The 16,774-nt window shown below is 42.9% G+C and overlaps 1 protein-coding gene across 3 annotated transcripts in view; it reads right to left on the bottom strand.

Moving 5' to 3' along the window:
• Positions 1–1,289: 1,289 nt before the first annotated feature.
• The window catches only part of FGF13 (fibroblast growth factor 13), a 272,150-nt gene continuing 256,665 nt past the window's right edge, over positions 1,290–16,774 (bottom strand). For all 3 annotated transcript variants that reach the window (XM_060249482.1, XM_060249484.1, XM_060249483.1), the window contains 2 exons: positions 7,980–8,178; positions 1,290–3,346 (listed from right to left, as the gene is read on the bottom strand). In XM_060249482.1, the coding sequence (XP_060105465.1) occupies positions 3,210–3,346; positions 7,980–8,178 (336 nt within the window). In that variant the 3' untranslated portion in view covers positions 1,290–3,209. The remainder of the gene's footprint in view (positions 3,347–7,979; positions 8,179–16,774) is intronic.

The raw sequence follows: 16,774 nt of genomic DNA, 5'->3' as shown, positions 1-16,774 counted from the left end.
TAGGGTTGCCAGTGCCCTGGTAGAGATGGGGGTCCCTGCCTGCCCCCCACCAATCAGCTGGCCAGCAGGGGAGAAAGAGGAAGGCCCAGGCAATCTTCCACAGGAAGTGACATTATCACATTTTCAATTTCTTGGTGATGCTCTGGAATTTAGCAAAAAGGCTGTGGTAGAGGCCATTTCTTTTTACCATAGGTGTTTTGCCCAACTAGTGATGTTGCAGCATGATGACATAATTTCCTGTGTGACATCCTCTGGACTTTCCTCTTTCTCTTGGTAAGTCTCCCACCATCTTCTGCCAATTGCCAGGAGTGATCTGGCAACCCTGTTTGATGAATACACAAGAAAGGGCCTTTTCAGTGGCAGCCCCACAATTACAGAACAACCTCCCTATGGAGATGAATTGGGTCCCCACACTTTTGATCTTCAGGACGCAGTTGAAGACAATTTTATTTAGGGACTACATTTAGTTAAGTTTACTGGCAGTCCTGAAAAGTGATTTGAAATATTGGTGTTTGTTTCTAATGTATTTTATGTGGGTTTTTAAATCTATGTTGTAAGTCTCCTCAAGCTCTGTGAGGAAGAAAGGTGTCTAATAAATGTTTCAAATAAATAAACAAGATCCATGCCAAGTGCAGATCCTAAGGAGACCCTACCCACAAAGTTGCCACCCCATTATGGAATGGGAGTCTTTACTTTTCTTCTTACCGCCACAGGGCTACAGGAATGAGGCTATTTTACATAGGTTTTTAAAAATGTATGAAGTGCCACCATCACACAGTTAAAAAAAATGTTTAATGTTGTAGCTGTTTTTTTACTTTGTTGTTGTTCAGTTGTACAGTCGCGTTTCTACTAAAAGTAGCCATTAAAACAAATGAATTGTGGGGAATAAAATTAAAATCCAGCAAAGCCTGATACCTTTAGTCATATACAAATTAACCAAAAGGCCTTGATCTAACCCAAAATTTACAGAGAGCTAAACCCAAATCTCTTGCTGCTCAAAGTTAATATTCTGCTTTCCCTTGTGCCTCTTTGTGCAATCAGCATCAACACAAAGAGTTGAGTAAAATGGTATTTTCTTGTTTTTAATTTTATTGGCAACTCCAAGGGCCTGGCTTTTAGCTTCTGCTCAGTGACAAAACTCCTTCTGTGAGCCGATAACATGCACACAGACACACGCACCTACCTTTATTTGTCTCAAAGAATTGCTGTAAGTCTCCCATTCTCTGCACATCTGAGAAAACTCTCTTTTTTTTTTTAACAAATAGCCAAGCTGCTTTTTGAAAAAAAAGTACATCTTACTATAAATAGTTTATTCAGTGCGTGGTCGTATACAACAAATAATAAACATCTCTTCTGTCCAAAGCGGAAGGGAACGGCTTGTGCCGAACCAGGTCAGCTTTGTACATAATCTGCAACAGATGCCAACAGAGCGCAATGCACAAAACTCTTTTACATGTCATGCAACTCTTAAGCCAATATTCCAACTTTCTTCCATGCAACGGATATGATGAACTAAAATGGAAACCTAACAAAAGATTTTTGATTAAAAAAAAGAAGAAGGGGAGGGCTTGATCCAGTCCCTTCTGCCTGAAGAAAGAAAGAGCTACCAGGGATCCAGGTGGAAATGTACCGTATCTCTCCCCTGCAATGCTGGGCTCATTTCAGTGCTCATGGCCAGTCATGGGATGCCAAGATGCATCTCATGCCTCTCCTATAATTGCCAGCAGCTTCACCCTTTTGGGGGGGGGAGGAGGGGGAAGGCTACGCTACATATTTCTGAAACCCAACCCCCTCATGGCAACCTTCTCTCAATAGGTAGAAGGAACTGGACCATGTCCCATGTTTTGCTCTTCAGCATGTTTGGAGGGTATGTGTCATGACACTTCCTTCTACCCAAATTTCATGTATCCAGCACATGGGAAAGGAGTTTTACAAATAAGACATTTTTCTTATAAAAAAATTGTAAGTCACCTTAATTCCACAGTTTCTGTCTTTTAGAAAAGAAGCCACGACGATAGTTTTTGAATACGATACACAAAATGTAATTAGAGAGAGAGAGAGATAGGAGGGGGAAAGAAAATCTACATTGGGGGATAATTCTATCCCTTTTTTAAAAAAAGCTTATCTTCCACTGACTTGGGTTAACATAACACTTTGGTTCTTACAGACTGGGGTCAGCACAAGGACTTTATTACTACAAATCTATAAAAAACTGTATATATATATTTCAGTGTGTTAAAATCACAAGAACACTGTTCACAGGAGCCCAAGACTTTGACACTCAGCTCCAGAACCTGATTTTTGTTTTTCTATTAATAATTCGCATTATTTCTGTTTTGTAAAGACACAGCTTTGAAGACCCATTGGAGTTAAGAAATCAAACAGTTCCACTCTCCCTAATTAAAAGAATACATGGGGGGGTTGCCCTCTCACCAAGCCTTAAGAGATATAAAATGGCAAGCCAGGAAAACCTCAGAGTTTACATTTTGTGTGTGTTAGCCCCTCTGCTATACAGAAAACACATTAAGCATTAAAATTTCTTTTGAAGGAGCAAAAAAGTAGTCTGATTGGTTTTTTGTTAGAAATAGGCTTGCCAACCTCCAGGTAGTGGCTGGAGAACTCCTGGGATTACAACTAACCTCCAGGTGACAGATATCAGTTCACCTGGAGAAAATGGCTGCTTTGGAAAGTGGACTATGGCATTATATCCCACTGAAGTCCCTCCCCTCCCCAAACCCTGCCCTTATCCAGCTCCACCCTCAAAATCTCCAGGTATTTCCCTACCCAGGACTGGCAAGCCTAATTAAAAAGCAAATTCCAATCAGTAATAAGGGCCATGAACACATTTTCTGCTTCTTAATAATATTTTCCCCCACAAAGTGTAGGTGAGATTAGACAGACGGAAGGAGTGAGTGAGATGGATATTTCTTCTCTGCAATTTTATGCCGCAAGTTACGTTTGTTTGACTATCCTTGCAAGATCGCACAAGCACATTCTATGTTATTTGGATCTCTCTCTTTAAAAAAAAAATACTTTTTTTTTAAACAACTAGGTCTCATGGCTTGGAAAGACACATGACCCGATGCAAGTTCGGCGGCTTGTCTGGAACAGAACGTTTGGATGACTGACTGCTAAGGAAGGGTTCGACTGTGACTCCAGAGGTAAGGTTCCTTTGATGCATCTCTCCACTTGCTCTCCCTGCAACCTGGCTACGTCGATTCATTTTGGCTCATGGATTTCCCACCATTTAAGACTCCTGAGACACTTCTGCTTTTTGTTGGAGTTCCACTGCCGGACCGTGAAAATTCTGTAAGATCGTGGAGGGAGGGTTCTTTATACATGGCCACTGCAAGGGGGACACAAATCAGAAGAAGAGGTTAGGTTCTGATAGATTTCTGCTTGATTGTTACATTGTGACCAATTCCCCACTAGCCTTATCCTGATCTCACTCTCCTCTTCTCTTCACAGGGCTTCTGTCGGATTTTGCACAAGCTGCCCCAGGGCTGCAACTTGCTTCACATCTTTCGCGTGGCAAACAAACCGGTTTTTAGAGGATCTTGCTTGCTGCACGAAACAGGCGGAGCGAGTTGCAGCCTCAGGGCAGCTTGTGCGAAATCTGACAGAAGCCTGGCAGAGAAGACGAGAGTGAGAGTGGGGTAAGGCTAGTGGGGAATCGGTCTGTGTCTTTCTTGAGCAGCAAACACAAGAAAGGCATCTTATGGACTAGGAGGCTGATTGTGCCAGTAGTTTTGCCTGGCTAGAACCCACTTTGTGAGATGCATCATGTATGTCCTCCTTTGGCAGTTCAATCAATCAATAATTTATGACAGAATAAAGCATGCATTCACATAGTGGTTTATTTTTTATTTGTTAAAACATTTATATCCCGCCTTTCCTTTTCATTTAAGCTAGTTGCCAGCCTCCAGGTGCAGCCTGGAGATCTCTTGCTTTTGAACTATCTCCAGCTGGCAGAGATCAGCTCCCCTGGAGAAAATGGCTGCTTTGAAGAGTGGATTCTGCAGCATTGTACCATGCTGAGGCCCCTCCCCACCCCAAACCCTGTCCTCTCCTGGATCCACCCCCAAAGTCTCCAGGTATTTTCCAACACAGACCTGGCAACTCTAGTAGTTTACAATAACACAAAACATTCCCAGCTAAAACCAAAGTCCCAAATCCTTCCACCCTCAGAAGAGACCTACCACCCCAGTCCCTTTGAAAGCCTTGGCAAACAGGCAGACCTTGCAGCATCTTCTGAAGATCTTCAGGGAGAACCCCCCCATCCCTTTCAGGGAGCCCATTTCAGAGCTGGAACCACTATGGAAAAAGCTCAGGACCAGGCCAGTCAATGCCCTTCAAATATATGGGTCCCAGTTTGTGAAGGGCTTTAAAAGCAGTACCTTGAACTGAACTCAGAAACTGAGTGGCAGCCAATATACTTATTTCACAATGGGCAACATATGTTTCTGGCAGCTAGCCCCTCACCTCAGTCAGGCCGGCTGCATTCTGGGCCAGTTGTAGTTTCTGGGTTGTCTTCAAGGGTGGCTCCAAGCAAAGCACATTGCAGTTGTACGAATATATATATATATATATATATATATATATATATATATATATATATATATATATATATATATATATATATATATATATATATATATATATATATATATATATATAATTTTCTATTAAAATATATATGAAACAGCAAATATGTGTTCCTGAATCAACACTATACCTTGGTAGACTCTGGCAGCTACACAGAATCTCCACCCAAGGCTTCAGATTCAAAGTCTGCATTCCTCCAATCTTCCTGGGATATTTTTTTGGAGGATGGTTGTAAATATATGTATCTAAGGTCATTCTAGAAGGAGCCTTCTTTGGCAAATTTATTGTATGTATTTATGCCCTACTTTTCAACCAAAACAGGTTTGAGTTAAAACCTCTTACATCTTTTGATTTAAAATGTGTTTGCTGAGATGCACAGCTTCAATGTGTTTTGCTTTGCTTTTTAACGAGCTAAACCAAACTTCACCAAATCTTGCAGCATTTGCCGGGACCTGGCAGAATACCAGACTGGTAAAGATGAAGGTGGGGAGAACCCTCCAAGATGTTTAGTGTTCCCCTTCCAATCCATCTTTCCAGCTGCTGGTGGCTTCCAACGGGGGGCTAAGGTTGTCCCTCCTAGATGTGAACCCCAATGAAGGTGGGCAGTGATTGCATGTGCATGCATGTGGTTTGTATGTACTTCAGTGCCAATGTTAGTGTAGTGATGACAGCACTAGACTAGGGAGACCTGGGTTCAAATCTCTTTATGGCCCAAGTCAGCTCACTCCCTGAAAGGTTAGATTTGAGTTCAGTGTCACTTCAAAGACCAACATGATTTTCAGGGTGTAAACTTTCGAGAGTCAAAGGGAAAGCTTCTACCATGAAAACCTTGCTGGTCTCTAAGGTGCTGCTGGGCTCAGATCTGTTCTACTGTAGACCAACATGACTGCCCGCTGAAACTCCCTAACAGGGTTGGTGTGAAGATAACATAAGGGACAGGCAACCATAATAGACAGAATAAGACTTGCAATCAGTGGAGTGCCATGACAAGGAAGTACAAAGGGCTCCCCCTCTAACATTTTTCTTCAAGGCTCAATTGTATTTAATTGTGATTACTGCACCTACAAATAATCACTGTTCTTATTCTATTGAGCCATACATAAAAATGTCACAGACTGGATCTCCTGCATTTTGACCTGCTTCCTCCCCACCCCCTTTTCTTTCTTAGCCCATGTGTGATCTGTCAACCAAAGACATGCCTCATACATCTGGTAAAGTGGGCTTTAGCGCTCGAAAGCTTCTGCCACAATAAACCTGTCCACCTATTAAGGTGCCACAAAACTCTAGGTTTGTTTTTACTCCAGTGACCTTGAAACATTACAGGGTATTAGAGGAACAGGGAAAGAGAACAAGGGATGAATGTGATCAGAAATAAACCTTAGTTTTCCCACCCGCTATTTGATCTTAAGAGCCCCGTGGCGCAGAGTGGAAAAGCTGCAGTACTGCAGTTGAAGCCCTTTGCTCACGACCTGAGTTTGATCCCAGCGGAAGCTGGTTCAGGTAGCCAGCTCATGGTTGACTCAGCCTTCTATCCTTCCAAGGTCGGTAAAATGAGTACCCAGCTTGCTGGGGGGAAAGTGTAGATGACTGGGGAAGGCAATGGCAAACCACCCTGTAAAAAAGTCTGCCATGAAACATCGAAAACGACCGGTGCTTGCACAGGGGACTACCTTTACCTTTACTTGATCTTAGACCGATTCCTCACCGGCATTTGATTTGCCCCTGCACTTCTCCTTGCATTGGCTCAAGCCATCGATTCTCCACCAGTCACTCCATAGGGCCTCTTGCTTCAGGGCTCCTTCCGATTACCATCGCAGCAACCAGAACTCCAAAAAACCCCTGCATCCTGTTGCTGTGACGGTAATAGGAAAAAGCCGCAACACAAGAGGCACCCGTGGAGCAACTAGTGGGGAATCCATCGCTTGAGCCGGCGCAGGGAGAAGCACGGGGGCAAAGCAAATGCTGGTGAGGAACCAGTCTTAATTTCCTCACCCATTATGTGATCTTTTTCAAACTTCATTATTTAGTTTTATTGAGATATTTATTTTATTTTTATTGAGGTAGTTATTCCCTGCTTTTCTCCGCAATGGGGACCTAATGTGGCTTACGGTATTGATCTCCCTTCTTCCACTCTATCTTCACAAGAACAATCCTGTCAGACAGGTTAGGCTGAAAGATCACCCAAGGAGCCTGCATGGCTTGTAGGGATTCAGGCATGATTCCCCCAGAGCATACTTTGGCATTCTCAAATGGCCACACAACACTGGCTCTCAAACTGGAGCTGATTGAGCTCTAATCCTCCGACAAGCAGTTGAGACAGTAAACTTGTGTTTGGCCTGTACCAAACAAAATTCTTACACGACAAAATTCTTTTCCATAACTCTGCACACGCATAAATAGCACATCACAGGTAGGCAACAAGCATATTCTTTACATATAACTTTCCCTTATGCAGGGGATTTAATTTTTAAGGGCGCAGGAGTATTCTGTCACATGAGCTCCCACCTGTAGTCTAAAGTGGGGCTCTCCAGAAACTGATCTGTGAGGCCAATTAAAACTGGTTGGTTCGAAGATTTAGGCCAGACAAAAAGGTAATTAATGTATGGGATTCCGTGATACTACACGTAACAGATCTCTTAATGGCTATCATAATAGCTAAGTTGAACCTCCAGTCAAAGGCAGTAAACTTCTGAATACCAGTTGCTGGAGGACAAATGGGGAGGGTGTGGCATTCACACCTTGCCTGCGAGCTTACTAACAACACATCTGGATTTCTGAGGCTGAAAATCAGATCGGGGGTCAGAGGAACCTCTGCTTACAAAGGTGCCCCCCTGAGGTGCTTAAATTTTGCCCACTCTCACCCCTCCCTGCTCCTGGCATAGGCTCGCTCTCTTCTCTCCAACACTGGTAAAATTTAGACTGTATGCTCCTATATGCAGGGGGGAAAAAAACAAGGTACACATAAAGGGAATACTTTCTAGGTTTATAGCACTTTTTCGGAGTCTAAAGATAGCCAGCAGTTTTTGAGAGGGCCACAGGTGGCACATGAGAGAGCTACTTCTGGTTTACACTCTCAGCTCTTTCATGATGATGCTGCCTTTGGTCAAAAAGGATTTGCAAGTTTTTGAAACATTTTGAACCCTTGCAAAACCTGTTGCTGTTGAGACAACTGGGGTGGCGGGGTCAAGTGTGTGCGCACATCACAAGCTACTGGGGAACGTATAACACTTATCAGAAACAATAATCCCATCATCAACTTAAAAAAAAAAAAAACCTATCGTCAGTCTTCAGTCAATGCTGACAGAGGCAGCAAGGACACCCCCTCCCTGCCCACTGTTTTTCACGCACTCCAAACTCAGTTCAGGCAATTTTACCTTTTAATGGTTTGGGAAGGAAGTGTGCTGCGGGTTTGTTTTTCTTCACGTGGTTTCCTTTCATGATTTCACCTTCTTTGTTAAGACCCAAATACCAGCCTCTCCCGGACTGCTGTTGCCTGTAGATCATGGAGGAGTAAGTAACGTAGTAATTCTCAAAAACCGATTCTTTGAACTTGCATTCCGGTGTGAAATGTTCCTGCAGGAAAGAAGAGAATCAATATGTGCCAACCATCACACCTGCTAATGCAAGATCATTCAATACAGCGCTGGCTTTTGCACACATGCCCCGAAGGGCCCTGCTTGCTCTGCCCTTTCCTCTCCATTTAGAGACCCATGTCCTTAAAAACAGATTAGCGCTGAGAAGTGATGCCATTTTGGACACGTAGACCAATCCTGGGAGCAGCCAGAGGGCAGTGCGAGAATAAAATCTGAAGGGAAAGAATATTGATCAGAAAGAGGATCGTGTTATCAGATAAGGAGCACCAGCCAGAAGACAGGGGTAGACGGCTCTGTGTCCAAGGAGGGGTGACACCCACAGCAAAAACTCAGAGCAAGAATGCAGCAAGGCAAAAGGGTTCTTTTTCTACCAGCTGCCTGATGTTAAGACAACTACTGCCGGCTACCTCATTATACTGCAATTATTTATTTATACCTTTTTATCAGCACATTGCAGGCTGGATGCCCTTGAAGCCCATAATCGCTAGCTACTGAAAACTCATGCGATTAAAAAAAAAAAAGACAACACTACAGGCACAGCGGAGACCACTCAAGTGTTCCTCGCACAGCAAGAAAATCCTACAAAGGCCACACTGCTCTACTGAGAGTTTGGGAGCGGCAGGGATGAATGTTAATAGCATCAGCCTTGCCCACCAAAGACAGGACAATGAATCCTCATGCATCTGATGAAGCGGACTGCAGCTCACCAAAACAGTGCACGGTTGTTGTTTCTTTAAGATGCTACTTTTTTATTTTGGCTGCCTCTCTGGAATTTGGCAGAATGATAGAAAAGCAAAAGAGAGAACAAAATGCTGGTTTCTCTGAAACAACATGGAGCTTTGAACATGGTTACCTCTCTGCTATTGACCTTTACTGAAAAATGTTCCTAGCTGTATTTTAGTATAGACTGGGTAGGGGAAATAAAGCCACTGTACGCTGCACTGAGCAACCAGTGAAGCCATTGCAAGACAACTATTGGTTGGAATGTGCTGGTACCTCTCTCTCTCTCTCACACACACACACACACACACACCAGCTCAAAACTCTTTTGCAGAGCCAGTGATATTTGTGTGAGGCCATGAGGCTCTCCTTTGCTCACCCTAGGCAACGTTAACCCTTCTTAGTCCATAGATCCAAGTGGGCAACCGTGCTGGTCTGAAGCAGTTGAACAAAGCAAGAATTAAGTTGCAATTTAAGATCAACCAAATTTTATTTAGAACGTAAGTTTTCGTGTGCTCTCTAAGCACACTTCGATTAATCAGATCAATACCTGATCCCCTCATCTGATGAAGTGTGCTTAGAGAGCACACGAAAGCTTACGTTCTAAATAGAACTTGGCTGGTCTTAAAGGCACAACTTGATTCCTGCTTTGTTCAACCTTCTAAGTCCATTAAGGGTCATGAGGAGGGCAAGGGGAGGTACTTGTGATTTTCCTGCACTGTGCAGGAGGTTGGGCTAGATGACCCTAGAGGTCCCTTCCAACTTTATGATTCTAAGTCAATGAGCTTAGAAGGGTGTAACTCTGCTTAGGTGTGGTAGATCAGGAAAATCTAAAAGGCTGTGGCTCCAACCAAAACCACCAGTGAGGCTACTTGCATGAACCAATCTCTAGTTTTTCAGATTTTGCTACTGTGGTACATGCCCTGGTAACATCTAGATTAGATTACTGCAATATGCTCTATGTGGGGCTGCCCTTGAAGACTGTCTGGAAGCTTCAGTTGGTACAGAATGCTGCAGCTAAAGTGTTGACCAAAAGTATCATAGGCACCATATCATTCCAGTCTTGTTCCACCTACACTGGTTTCCAGTTTGCTTCTGGGCTCAATTCAAGGTGCTGGCACTTACCTTGAAAGCCCTATAAAGCCTGGGACCAAAAATACTTTAGGAACTGCCTTCTCCCATACAAATCTACCCACTTCTTCATCCTTGGAGGCACTGCTTTGGTTACCTTACCACCTGAGGCTAGATGGGTGGCAACCCAAGAAAAGGGCCTTCTCTGTTGTGGCACCAAATCCTTGAAACACCCTCCCCAGGGAGAATCATCCATCTCAGTGACTTTTTTCAGCAGGAGAAGACTTTTTTGTTTTGTCTGGCATAGCCCCAACAACAGTTATTGGCACTCCTTCTGGTGTTGCTTGTTTATGTGTGTTTAATTGAATGTTATTATTCTAACTGTATTTGTTTAAACATTCCAATGTTTTTACATTTACTACCTTGTGGACCCAGACTGGATGATGTGGCATAAAAATGTTTTCGATAAATAAATAGCTTTTCCACATCACCAACTTATTCAGGGAGGGATTGTATCATACTGGTAGAGCTTTGCATGAAGGAAACAAATTTGACATGACTAATCCAACAAGTTGCAAAACCAAATATTTTGTAAGGCCCTTCAAACAATCTAGCAACACCCAGCTGCCATGTTTTGGCAACTGCTCAATCCTTGTATATTGGAGGAAAGTGGCTGTCTCAGTGTATAGCCTGCCCTTACATAACCCACCAGATGAAGAGTACATGCTGAGGGACTTTGACATGAGGAAGAGGAGTTGTTCAGAAGTCCAGTTAATTAATGCTTGCTAACATTAATTCAATTCTCCATCATGTCATAGAAAATTAAAAGGTACTAAAGGATTTTTATTGTAGTTTTTGCCCTCCATTTGACAGCTATTTTGCTCAAGTGACTTTCAGTTTTCTCAACTTCTAGTGCAAATCATCAGTTGCTATCTGAATAAGCAAGAGGCTATTTCAGTATCCTCATGATTTTTCTATGAATTCTATGAATGCTGAAATGTAGAGTGCGGAAAAGTTAGGTCAATTTTAAAATTGGAAATAAATTGAGTTTTACATCCTGCAACCTCATCAGAGGAGCCCTTTTCTATTGAAGGTTTTAGGAAAACTATGGCCAATCAATGGGAAATTTTTTTTGTATAACTAGATTTTTAAAACTGCCCTAGCAAAACAGCAAAGGACAACCTCTGATAATAATGAAAGACTTCATCCATTTCAATTTTTTGTTAAAATAATTAAAAAGCTGTTGAATGTGAGTTAGGAAAACCTCAACAGAAGACTGAGCAGAAATGGATTGAGGGTTGCCAGGTTCCCCTCTGGTCACTGGCAGGGAGGGAGGAGGTTGCCAGCTCCAGGCTGGGAAACTCCTGGAGATTTAAGGATGGAACCTGAGGAGGGGAGGGACTCCAGTGGGCAAGGCATTGGGACCTGGCTACCCCTCTGCCACTCCAGTACAATGCCACAAAGTCCACTTTCCAAAGCATTCATTTTCTCCAGGGTAATTGATCTCTGTAGTCTGGAGATAAGCTATAATTCTGGGAGAGCCCTGGGTCCCACCTGGAGAGTAGCATCCATAGTCGGATTTAAGGGCAGGCAAGCCCAGGGGTGTGTGTCTGTCACTGGCTAACTATTCGCTCAACAGCTGAAACAAACAGTACCAACAGTAGGCCGAGGGTTGAACTGGAACATAATTTCATACTGGTCCATCCAATACTAATTGGAATTCCCTTATATTAGTATGTTTCCATTTTTTTTATATACTTAGGGAATATTTGCCAGCTCTCCAGAGCCCTGCTGTATTTATTTTATTTATATCCTGTCACTGTTCCCAGTGGGGACCCAAAAGAGTTCCCCTCCCCTCCTTTTTATTCTCACAACATCCCTGTGAGGTAGGATAGGTTGACAGCATGTGACTGTCCAAGGTCACCCAGCAAGCTTCCATGGTAGAGTGGGAATTTGAGTCTGGGACTCCCAGATTCTAGCCCCAGACTCTGATCACTACACCACATTGGCTCTCAAGAGGTCTTACAAGAGAAACAACATAAAATCATAAAAAACATCATCAGTTATCAGTATAAAAACTCAACACATCAGGAACATTAACGCAGCATAGAACAACAAATGAAAACCCTAAAAATATCTGCAAACCAGGCCTCAGACTAGAAAGCAATCGTAGACCAGCTAAGAAGATAGCCTTGGTAAAGAATGTTGTTTCGACCTGGTGCCTAAAAGACAGCATGGAAGGCACCAGGGAACCTACAAGGGGAAAGGCATCCTGAAGACGAGGGGCCACCCCTGAAAAAAACCTGTCTTTGATCAGACTCGGTCTTACCTCTTCCGGCAGAGGCACAGAGAACAGGGCTTGGGAGGCAGATTCTCAAAATTAATTTTTAAAAAGATGCTATAAGCGTAGAGGGAACTATTTTGTTTTGCTTATATGAATGAATACACGAATAAAGATTTACAGATCCAGGCTTGCAAATTTATCATCTTTGATGGCAGTGATAAATCATGCTTACAAATTGTGCATCAAAGCTGACTGTAGAGGCAATAAAAGAATTAGGTATTCAAAATGGGGAAAAATGGGGGGGGGAGGGGGAGACACAGACTGAAGGCTCTTTGCCTTGGAAGCCCCTTGGCTTAGGGCTGGCTTGGGGGCTGGATTCAAACAATGTCAAACCATGGTTAAGGAAGCTTAACTGTGGCTGTATTCAAATATCAGGGAAAGCTGTGATCAAATGCTGGCAGGGCACACGCACACAGTTTGCTGCTGTGCTTGCAGCCACCTCCCCTTCTCTCATGCACATGGTTTGACTGCTCTCCATTTCAGCATGAAGTCTGAACACAGGTGCCAAGGCAAATTAGATTTTTGTTTCTTTAATGTCATACAAACTGGGATTCTAAACTTTTAGAAGCTCAGTTTGTGTAGTGCATCAAACCTCGGCTCACTCAAGTGCCTACGTTTGAGCATCCTGGCAAACTGAAGCTTACTGGAGAATGGCTTAGTCAGGCTCTGCAGGTTTGATGAGGAGGGATGGGAGTGGAGTGGAGCAAGGGCTACGTGTGAGCCAAGCAACAAACTGTGTGTGTACTGAATTGCAGTCGGTCAGGATATCAGAATGCAAGTCTGTGACTTGTCTTGATGTTTGAATTGGCAGTCCACCATTTGCAACAAACTGGCTCACCCAAAGGAACAACTATTCTGTGAAGTCAGTTTGCAAGCCATGGCTTATACATTACTAACTTTGGTTTGGTGTAACATTTGAACTGATAAATCCTAGTTACAAACACTGGTCAACCTCTAGAAGCCACTGTCTCTCCCTGTAGATAGGAGTGCTCAGCAGCCAGAAATGAAAAGATGATAAAACATGTCTTTGAACCATAGCTTATACAAGCAGTGGTTTTCCATTAAAACTATAGAAAGCACTTAGTAGGGTTTAGTGTGATATCCTGAGTCAGCATTTAAAAGTTTTCTAATTACCTTGAACAGGGAGATTCTTTTATGTTTGTATTCATGTTTGCTAATTACAGGAGAATATGTAGAACTTGACTGGGGAAGGCAATGGCAAACCGCCCCGTAAAAAGTCTGCTGTGAAAACATTGTGATGTGACATCACTCCAGAGTCAGAAATGACTGGTGCTTGCACAGGGGATTACCTTTACCTTTATGTAGAACGTCAGTACTGCAAGGCTTGGAACAAAGACTTTGACAGCAGATGCCTAGAAGAACATGGGGTTAAATTTGGTGAATGGGGAAGAAAATAGTGCAGTGTGTCAGCTTGAATGTCAATTAAGATCCACAGAGGATGGTACTCTACTCCACTGTGAACTAAGAAAAAGAAATCTATAGATCAAAAAATGTTTAGACAGTGGGGAACGGAAAGAACCATCCATGTGTGTATTTGGAACTCCTTGCCTATTAAAAAAAATCTGGAAACAGGTATCAGATGTAATATTTGCAGCTACAGAAATTAGGGCTCCTATGGGATCCTTTAGACTATGAGGGGGGTATTGAAACAAGCCATGAGGTCAAACTGATTCGCTAATCACAGTGAGAGTTTTTTATAGCCGAGGAACGGAAATCCAAAGATTCGTCTACAGCCAAGCTGAGTGTTCCCAGCATTTTGCAGTTAATACATTGCCCTTTATCCATACACATACTCTAAAGACTTAAAGGCCCTTAAATTTTCATAAGAGAGGGCAGCAATTTCTGCTGAGCCCCCTGAATCCACCCCCCTCTCCGTGGGTCAGCAAAGCACAGAGAGCAAAGTAGGAGTCTGCAGTGGGAGGAGGGAAATCAACCGAAATTACTAACCCCCCCCCCAAAAAAAAAACCAACCCTTAAGAAAACCCCAAATGCCCTTAAGTCTTTGTAATGTGTAGCTGGGTACAGGCCACTATATTTAACATCAGGAGAAAAACCAGGAAGCATTTTTGTTCCTCATCAGAAATGCACAGAATACTGTGAAAATCCTTATGGGTTCACTGGGTAATGTGTAGGTCATATCTAAGTTGGAGTGCAATGTTTTTAGCAAAATAGTTCAGGTGAATACTGGAGCATAACTCGCAGGGTATTATGTGTGTTTGCCTCTTATATTTATTTGGTAAATAACAATCACGGCAAGTCTACAGAATAAGAGACTTCTGTAGCATGGCTCTTGCTGGAGTGAGCGGGCAGCATAGAGGAGAAAGACCATGGAGTGCGTCATCCAATTAAGAACAGTAAAACAGAACTCGAGAGCGTGCAGTGGGTGATTATAGCTTATGTACAGTAATTTGCTGCTGTTTAGGGAGCCCAACGCTCGCTCCATTCAGAGATGAATGATCAAATTAGGAGTTGAGCCACACCATCTTCATCTTGCAATTCTTTCTTTACGGCCTCTTACCATGGTTGCTGTATATGTTACTGGGCTTGTGACTGGTGGATATTTCTACCAACATGCACACATTTGTGCATGATGTGCTCTTGTAGCTCATGCCCTAGTTTGCAGCTACAAGGAGAAGCTTCATAGTGCAGAGGTCAGAGTGTTGGCCTAGGATCTGGGAGATCCAGGCTTGAATCTCCCCCCTCTGCTACAGAAGCCAGCGGGGTGTCCTTCGCCAGTCACTCACTCTTAGCTTAAGCTAACTCACAGAGGGGGGTAGGGATAAAATGGAGGAGGCGGGAACAACACTGCAAGCCACTTTGGGTAGTGAAGGTGGAAAAACACAGGGTACAAATATTTAGATAAATAAATAAGACATATACCCTCTTGAAGTAACCTGTCATGCAATGTATGATAACCCTTTAGAATAATTTCTGAATTTCACTTCTGCAAAATAACTAAGTCTACAGGGGTTTTTAAAAAAATGAAAAAAAAGCTTCGCTTTATATTCGGCTCCCCAACCACCCAATTTGCTCTTAATGTTTCTGTGTATATTAGGGATTGTATATTATATGAAATCCTTATTTGCATAAATGTCAATTGTTCATAAATACCAAATTTAACCTAATACAGTTGGTAAATAAAAATACATACTTTTAAAAAACCAAAACCAAAGGCTAGAAAATTTTAAATAAGGTAAAGCACATAGGTAGAATTCCATGCCATTTTACAGCAGAGATCTACAGTCTTACAACCAGATACTAAAGAACTTTTCCCAACAAAGCTGTTCTCAGATAATCTATGCCTAAGGCCCCTGTTCTTCCCTGCCCTAGGGCTGGATCTATACCAGCTTTGCAAATCAATCCATAACAGTTTCCAGCGCGTCAGCCCACACATGCCCACTAGAAGATATTTGGGCTGCACATCAGTAGTCTCAACATATTTTTAAAGGCAACAACTCCATTCTATAAAATGATTCTGCATTCCCACAAGGAGGTACAGCCACATAAAGCTGCTGTACACTGTGAAAGACTCTTGGTACATACAGCTCAGTAGCTCCTCAGACTGGCAATGGATCTCCAAGGGGAGTCTCAGACAATGAAATCTGTTGCTGAACATCTGTTACTTGGGGTTTTTTAACTGGATATTTCAGGCACTGAACTTGCAACTTTCTTTGTTCAAAGAAGGTGCTCTACCACTGACCTATGGGGTCCCACAACAACATATACAGTTACTGTATCAGATCCTTGGTCCATCTAGCTCAGTACTGTCTACTCTGATTGGTTGTGGTTCTCAAGGGTCTATGGAAAAGACAGTGCTTTCCCAAATCTGCTCCTTGGGAACTTTTAACTAGAGAAACCAAGGATCAAACTTGAGACTTTCCACATGTAAAACATGTGCTCTACCAGCATGTCACACCTTCTCCCCATCATATAAAGCTGTTGCACCATATGTTAGGTCCCTAGGATCTTTGTCAGGAAAGGATCAGCCCAACACACACTAGATGGAATCCTTTCACTGGAGAAACAGCACAGAACCCCAGCCCTTCATGAAACACATATGTCCTATGTCTGAATGTGGTCCCTCTCGAATGGTTTCTTTTTGCTTAACAGGCCTGATACACATGTCTGCTGGGATACATGTCTTCAGCTGATGGATTGCACCCACCGCAGCTGTCATAGACAACACTAATCTCAACTTGTTTATGTGGAGACAATCAACCATGGCTCACCTCATGTGATGGGAAAAGAGGAAGGCGAGGCTGACACCACCCATGGTAGCTGCAGCATGGACAAGGTGTCAGGCAGAAGTTACTGTTGTGTGATCCTGATGCACCTCATGTGTAGCTTAACGTTGTACTATGAGGAAAGTTTGAATGGCTTTCCAAAATATCTACTTGAAGTTGTTCTGCACATAGAAATT

This window comes from Heteronotia binoei, chromosome 11 (assembly GCF_032191835.1).
Source record: "Heteronotia binoei isolate CCM8104 ecotype False Entrance Well chromosome 11, APGP_CSIRO_Hbin_v1, whole genome shotgun sequence".
NCBI classification, from domain to species: domain Eukaryota; kingdom Metazoa; phylum Chordata; class Lepidosauria; order Squamata; family Gekkonidae; genus Heteronotia; species Heteronotia binoei.
Note: the sequence above shows the minus strand (reverse complement) of the source record. Positions and strands in the feature narration are given on the sequence as shown.